The 7957-nt window shown below is 37.0% G+C and overlaps 2 protein-coding genes across 2 annotated transcripts; both read left to right on the plus strand.

The window, feature by feature from the left end:
- The first annotated feature begins 2218 nt into the window (after positions 1 to 2218).
- LOC106081997 (small ribosomal subunit protein eS10B) lies at positions 2219 to 3356 on the plus strand. The gene is made up of 2 exons (XM_013244290.2): positions 2219 to 2324; positions 2580 to 3356. Exon 2 carries the CDS (start codon positions 2581 to 2583, stop codon positions 3052 to 3054), a length of 474 nt encoding a protein of 157 aa, XP_013099744.1. The 5' UTR covers positions 2219 to 2324; position 2580; the 3' UTR covers positions 3055 to 3356.
- Positions 3357 to 5722: 2366 nt separating this feature from the next.
- Positions 5723 to 7873, plus strand: LOC106081996 (uncharacterized). Its single transcript, XM_013244289.2, has 2 exons — positions 5723 to 7174; positions 7240 to 7873. Exons 1-2 carry the CDS (start codon positions 5737 to 5739, stop codon positions 7266 to 7268), a joined length of 1467 nt encoding a protein of 488 aa, XP_013099743.2. The 5' UTR covers positions 5723 to 5736; the 3' UTR covers positions 7269 to 7873.
- The last annotated feature ends 84 nt before the right edge of the window (positions 7874 to 7957 follow it).

Raw genomic sequence — 7957 nt, forward strand, 5'->3', positions numbered from 1 at the left:
AACGACGTATAAAAATTTCAATCAAATTGGATACAAATTGCGCCTTCTAGAATCCCAAAAAATCTAGAGAGATCGGTTTTTATGGCGGCTATATCGGGTTATAGACAGATTTAGATCATGGTACACACAGTTGTTGGAAGTCATACCAAAACGATATGTGCAAAATTTAACCCAAATCGGATAAGAATTGTGCCCTCTGGAACCTCAAGAAGTCAAGACCCAAAATTGGTTTATATGGCAACTATATCAAAACATGGACCGATAAGGCCCATTTGCAATCCCAACCGACCTATACCAATAAAAAAGTATTTGTGCGAAATTTCACGCGGCTAGCTGTACTCCTTCGTAAGTTAGCGTGCTTTAGATAGACGGACGGACATGGCTAGATCGACTTAAAATGTCATGATGATCAAGAATGTATATATTGGGTTGCCCTAAAAGTAATTGCGGATTTTTCATATAGTTGGCGTTGACAAATTTTTTCACAGCTTGTGACTCTGTAATTACATTCTTTCTTCTGTCAGTTTTCAGCTGTTACTTTTAGCTTGCTTTAGAAAAAAGTGTAAAAAAAGTATATTTGATTAAAGTTCATTCTAAGTTTTATTAAAAATGCATTTATTTTCTTTTAAAAAATCCGCAATTACTTTTTGTGCTACCCAATACTTTATGGGGTCTTAGACGCCTATCTCCAGGTGCTACCAACGGAATGACGAAACTAGTATACCCCCATCCTATTGTGGAGGATATAAAAGAAAATCTGGTACCAGTTACTGATAGTGTGCTTATGATATGGACGAGAATACAACAGAACCAATCCCTAATGATGGTACAAAATGTATACAGCCTAGCCAGAATGAAGTCCAAATAGCAATACCCTACTGAAAAAAAAACAAGGCAGCAGGTGCCAATGGGTTGCCAGACAAACTATTTAAGATAGGAGTAGACGCTGAGCGTAAGTCTCCTACGCATCCCATACATGATACTCTCGATTGCATTTTGTAAAAGATTAAAATCTAAAGGCTGGTACTATATCGGCTTTTCGCGATAAACTATCCCAAAACTTTGGGATAGTTAGCAACTATGTCTACCTCGGTACCGCCGTAATGGGAAAGAATGACACCAGTTTTGAAGAACAAACTGGCAAACTTTAGATAAGGCAAGCAGTTTAGAAACAAGGCCATCTCTGCGTTCGGAGATAGATATACAAGAGAAATTGGACACTTACATCGGTAAAGATGGAGTTACATACCAAGCGCGCACTAAAAGCCCATTAAAAATGCAACTCTGCAAATAAATCTCACAAAAGCAAAGCGCATAAGTTAAACAAATTTTAACTTTGACGTCTAAAAACACCACTGAATGGCAACACAGAATGACGCTCGAGTTCAATCGTCAAAGTTGAAAATGTTTAACTTTTTCGCGACGCTTTTGTGGGATTTGATTGCAGAGTTGCATTTTTAATGCGCTTTTAGTGCGCGCGCCAGATATTTCACCCCCATCTCAAAATCATTGGTGTTTTTATACAAGCGGTTTGCAAAGATTCGAGTAGAATCGTTGCGTTGATTCAAAAAGACAAGTATTTTTGCGGTACACCGCAAATGCGATATATCACTGCAGATCGCACCATAGATCTGTTATGTCCAGAGGTACGTTGGTGCCCATCAAGGACTTAACCATCCACATAAGATTATTTAAATTATGTCTGCACATCAAACAAAGATAGTAATGAAAAATATTTATACACAAAGTTTGTATCTTGGCTAAGTGCTGGTACACTGTTCCGCTTTTGGACTAGTTGTGAAAAACTTACACGCAAACATTATCAGGTATTTCTTTAATCTTTTTTAAATTGAATCTTTTATACCAACACAATCCTATCTTAATGTTGCAGAAGAATTGATTGTTTCTTATTGTCCTCTCTTTTAATGTTCTTCTTGAACGACAACAGGGCTAACAACCAAAAGTAAATGCTGAAATCCGCTTATATAGAAAAATCTCGACCATAGAATGTCTTTTTCAACATCGACAAACAGGTAGTTAATTAATCAAAAAGGATTGCAGGTTTCTACTTACCTAAAAAAGAACTATGCAGGTTATAACGCATTCAACATTTGCTTTATTACTATTATGCCTTCTTATTTATTTAGTTACGTACATTATTTTCCGCCAGGGGGCATTACGGTTTAGACGTCTTTCAATGGCACCACCTAGCGCTGAGTAGCGGTAACTTGCATGACAGCTACACTTTTGACAGATGTCAAAGACCAAAACTGTCAACACGATTTTCCTTTCTTTCCGGTGACTGCTCCATAGAAGACGCTAAAGTACGTAAATTTATTTAAAAAAATCATTAGAAATCCAAACAATCGTAAATTTAACAAGTGAAATAAGATTGCAATTTAGAATTTTGCCCTCCAAGTTTTTGAAAATATGCTGGGTGTTAAATCGAAACGTTAGTTTGTGATTGAAAAATGATTTGTAAAATTGTGGGCAGTGTTTACAAAAACATACAAACGACCTTAATTCTATTCAGTATGATGTATGAAACTAATTGATGTGTGGTTTTTGTTTCGTTTTAGGATGTTTATGCCAAAGGCTCATCGTGTCGCTATATACGAATACCTCTTCAAAGAGGGTGTTATCGTAGCCAAAAAGGATACACATGCTCCCAAGCATCCTGAGCTCGAGAACATCCCAAATTTGCATGTCATCAAAACATTGCAGTCTCTACACTCTCGTGGCTTGGTCAAGGAACAATTTGCTTGGAGACATTACTACTGGTACTTGACCAACGAGGGTATTGAATTCTTGCGCAGTTATTTGCATTTGCCCCCAGAAATTGTTCCTGCCACTCTCAAACGTCCCACCAGACCCGAAACTGTGCGTCCCCGCCCAGCTGCTGCTGGTCAACGTACCACTGATTCTAGCAAAACTGGTGAGGATCGCTCTGCTTACAGACGTGCTCCCGGTGGTGCTGACAAGAAGGGCGATGTTGGCCCTGGCGCTGGTGATGTTGAATTCCGTGGAGGTTTCGGTCGTGGTCGCCCCCAATAAATGTTAGTGGACACCGGTTGGTGATTGTGCGTATATCACCTTATCAACCTAATTAGATGTAAATCTTTTTAATTGCATAAAAAGAGGTTTTCTATTTTAAATGATAACAAGAAAAATATAAAAAGAGAAAAAAACACTAAAAAAAGCTGGCCATTCGTTTTGTGATTTAATTGAAGAACAAGAAGTGCAAGATAGTGTTTGTTAGATTTCACCATAATTAAAACTATGAATGTGTTGTTGGAACTCCCACAAGTTTTGTTTACTTTTGGGAAATGTAAACAAATTAAAAATATGATAACGTGTCTTCATCTTGTTCTATAACTTAAACGTTTTGAAATGAAGACAGTAACAGAAAATTGGACAAAAGCCGGTTGATGGTTAATGGAGCTTATATTAGTGATGGTAAAAGCGGTACATAACCTAGGGGGAAAAATCAAGCAAAAATTTAATATCGTATAGTGATTAAAAATGAAAATAAATTACTAAAAAGTTTTAGTCAGGTGCCTTTGAAAGGTATTCACAGAAACTCATTGTGGGGAGCGATGCTAATGCACATCAACGGTTTAGGGCAACTTCAGATGTTAATGATAGAGGTAAGCCGTTAATCGAACACTTTTAAAGCCAGGTTCCGACAGGAGTTGCTAGAAGTTACTTTTTCATCGGGCTAATATTTATAAGGATATATGAGTAGGAAGTCTCAAATAACACCAGGCTCTCTGATTATCGTTAATTTAGCTTCAGCGCTTAAGTGAAAATATTGCAGATTTAAAAGGAGAATTGATATATATTTCGGCCCTTTCTACCGGGATGACCTTAGTAGGTCTAAAAAGGAAGTGGGAGCTGTGGACGACATCGATATGATGGTCAAACCCTGCAGCCGAATTACTGCATACGTGAACGAGTAAAATCGTTCGAAATCTCCATTGTGAAGCATGCATACTTTTATCGAACTGGAATTTTTGAAATTTAAGAATAAGAAATCGAGCATTATTTATAAAAACTTGGGCATACAAATTTATATACATATGGTATAACACCCATTAAACACGAGGTGACATTTCATTCGATATGAAATCCTGAACGACTGCAGGACCAAACCAATGGTCAAACAGCGACCGCAAACTGACAAAACTGATGGGTGTGAAGAAAGAAAAAGGTCTACTACAAAAAAACTACAACTACTCTTTGATACACATTGTGACTTTTCGTCTTTGAAAAGATTCAACTCCTTAAAATCGCCTGGTCCTGATAGCTTGACCAGATGAATTACGAGCTCTGTCCAATATACTGGCTTCGGGAGAAATACTCTGCATATGTCAACAAGACAACCTGTAGAATGGAGAGACAAAGATCCCCTTTATATCAAAAGGAAGAGAAGAGCTGGAAACAAGGCATAAGCAATATAGTATTGTCTCTGGAACACTGCGACAAAGATGGGTGTGGGTACAGAAGGATATGTTCTTAAGTCTAGTAGGATAGGATGGTTAATAAAAGAGGGGGCGTGTGTGTGTTTAAAATCGGGCAACATCGAACACGCTGGTCGAACTCTAGCTATGTACGAATTGAGAAGGCTCTATCGACCGGAACGCAAATTAGCTTAAACTACTCTGGTCTGCTGAGTGAGATAACTTCTTGATGCCCTATATGTGGCGGACGAAGTTGTTGTAACAGTGTGTTGTATACTCAGGCGGCAGCCCTAGCCGATGAAAGGCTCCATGGGGCCAATCCGGTTTGTACAACCGGCTGCTGTGTATAACCCCCTTTAACGCCGCCTGATCTATCTGATATTTCAAACAATCTTACTATGATGACCAAACACTACTTCACGTGTGGCAGCCTGTGCTGCCGTTTTTGGTAGTTTCCTACCAAAATTGGTAGGTTTTTATTCTCTTGGTAGGTTGGTAGGCTGACCTCAATTTTTGGTAGGTTTTTCCAACTTATAAATATCAAGTTAATTACTGAAAAATCGCAGGGGATAAATAAAAATTTATTCACTTATCGTTTCTGCGTATTAGTTAAAGAGTGCAGAACAAAACCATGGATGTCGAAAGACCAAATACTGTTAAAAGGGGTCTCACTGTTTTAATTTTCCGTAAAAAGGCGTAAGTTCTGATATTGACTGTAACTGGTACGAGTGTTAAGAGATCTCTTTCAAATTTCGTAAATTCTGGGTAGGAAATGCGGCTTTGTGCCTTCAATCGGAAAGTAGGCCTACGTGGCAGCCGCATACACATATGATAAGGGGCCCATGTAACTTACTGCAGCGACGCAAATTAGTAGCGCATTTCTGGGCCCAAACATTTAAGTCGGGAGATAGCTTTATCCACACTCGGCACGGTTGTTCATTGAAAAAATACGGGTATAAAGGGTGCTATATCAAGATATAGGCCATCATTGAAGATAAGGCTACATAACGAACAACAAACAGACGGACGGACATAATATAACTCTTTCGCGTTGATTTTGTGGGATTTGTGTGCAGAGTTGCATTTTTGCAACTCGACGCTCAAAACCAAAGCTTAACGGGCTCATTCTGTTTTGGCCTTTAAGGCTTCAATATTTGTATATTGCAATTACTTTGTCCAAAATTTACAATTATGAGCGATGAAAGAGCAACTGAAAAAGGAAAAAATATTTTTTAACAAAATTTTTATGTTTACAGCACGGTGTACAATTAGAATAATGGCAGAAATTACAACCACTGATTCGAGTGCATTATTGAACAGATATGTAAGAAATTTTAATACCTTACTACAATGTCCAGCGCGATTTGCTGGAGGCAAAGATGGACAAAATGTACAACAATTTATTGAGCATATAAAATATTATAAAAGCCTCAAGTGTGTTACAGATGAACAGGCCTTGCAAGAACTGCATCATTTGCTAAAGGAACCAGCTGCGACATGGTGGTTACAGAAAAAACAAAATTGTACATCTTGGTCTGAAGCATTAAAGACATTGGAAAAGCAATATTCTAAGTCCAGATCAGCACACATGATATGGAAAGATTTGTTTAGACTTCCGTATCAGGCATATGGTACAGTGGACGAATTTCTTAATGAGAAAAGTGGACTTTTAAATGAACTGCCAGAACCACATTTGAATGAACAAAATAAATTAGCAATTATCAGTGGGCTGTTACCGAGTAACATGCAAACCTCGAATACACTATCCAATATTTCTACCATAGAAGAATTAAAGGAATATGTATTGAGATATAAGCAAAAGCATTCTGCCGCCATACCACTCTTGAAAGAAGTCAAAATGGAACCAGTAGACACAGAGGGAACAGATATAAACACAAACACTCAAAATGGAGGTAAAACAGTTAGTGAGCATGCAAACTACTTCAATAATAATCTTCAGATAACCTCAGATAAAGGCGACAGCCATAATGATAATCCATCCAATATGTCAAAGCAAATAGTGCGTTGTAAATTTTGTAGAAGAAAGGGTCACATTTGGCAATTATGCAACATGCTTTCATCACAAAAATTGCAAGCGATGGATGAATTATGTAATCCTTCAATATTGCAAGAATTGCAGGAGTATCTACAGAAGTACCGCAACTCAACTACTGTTAACGACAACATTCCAGTTGCTGAAAAGGACAATATCGAAAAAATTACCACAACTAATTTAAAAACTCAATTTTGCGAAAGCATTGCAAACGTTGAGGAAGACCGGAGCAATACACTAACCAAAATAGAAAATTCTACAATTTCAGAAATGGTTGATTCTGATATTATGGAACAAATAAATCGCATCATTGAGGAATCAGAAAAGTATTGCCCTACCATAGAAAACAATCTTCAGATATCTTCGGTTAAGTCAGTCGCAGACATTTATTCTGCCCATAGTAATACACGGGAACTTCAAGTAAATAATTCCAAACTCTTGATATCGTCTGTTATGTCAAAAGTAGAAATGAATACAAGTGAAAAAAGTTTAGATGTCAATGCTCTAACTGAAATGAGTTCTACATTGCCACAAGTTCAAGATCAACCTATTCAAAAAAAGAAAATACGTTGCACATTTTGTAGAAAGAATGGTCATTTATGGGAAACTTGTTTTAAAATTCCTATGCAGATCGCCAATTTATTAAATGAAATAAAATCAGGTAAGTCAAATAATATCAAAAAAGCATAAAAAAATGTATTTTATTGACTGTTTGCTTTTTAATAGCTGAAGGTACGGTTGGTGCTGATGAATAATTATTGGGAGCAGCAACTGCAAGCATTGAAGATCATCAACCAACATGTGCACAACAATCTATTATAACTGCAAGCACTATAGGGTATCAAGCAACAGATGAAAATGTTTCAAAATCGGAGGAAACTGAAAATAATACCACCAATTCCACCCATAGCAAAGAAAATATTGAAACTGCTTCTAAAAATCTATAATAGGACAAATATCTATAACCTTTCTAAGATAATTTTTAAAACTGTAATCTATGTATGTTATATATTATAAGCACTATTTGTAATGTCTTAATATGTTATTATTATAAACAACTCTTAGATTAAATACTTTAAAAAGATCTGGCCGATAAAATGTCTGCTGGTAATGAAATAACGCGGCGTACCTTTTAGAAGATCGGAAGATCGCCCTTAGACGGAGGAAGTGAAGAAAGCTTTTTTCCGTCGCTGGGGCCGAATTACCGCATATTTGGTTGAGTGCGCTTTTGTTTCGAATGAAATTTCATAATGAGTTTAATGGATGTTATACCACTTGCATACCCATCGTACATTGAATTCGTTATAAATTATGATCAATTTAAAGATTCGCGTTCTTACTTTTCAAAGATTCACGTTTAATAAAGAAATACATAATTCACAATAAAGAGATTTCAAACGATTTTACTCGAGGACTAAGTGCTGGGTTTCCTCCAAGCACTTAG

Source organism: Stomoxys calcitrans, chromosome 4 (genome assembly GCF_963082655.1).
Source record: "Stomoxys calcitrans chromosome 4, idStoCalc2.1, whole genome shotgun sequence".
In the NCBI taxonomy this organism is placed as follows: Eukaryota; Metazoa; Arthropoda; class Insecta; order Diptera; family Muscidae; genus Stomoxys; species Stomoxys calcitrans.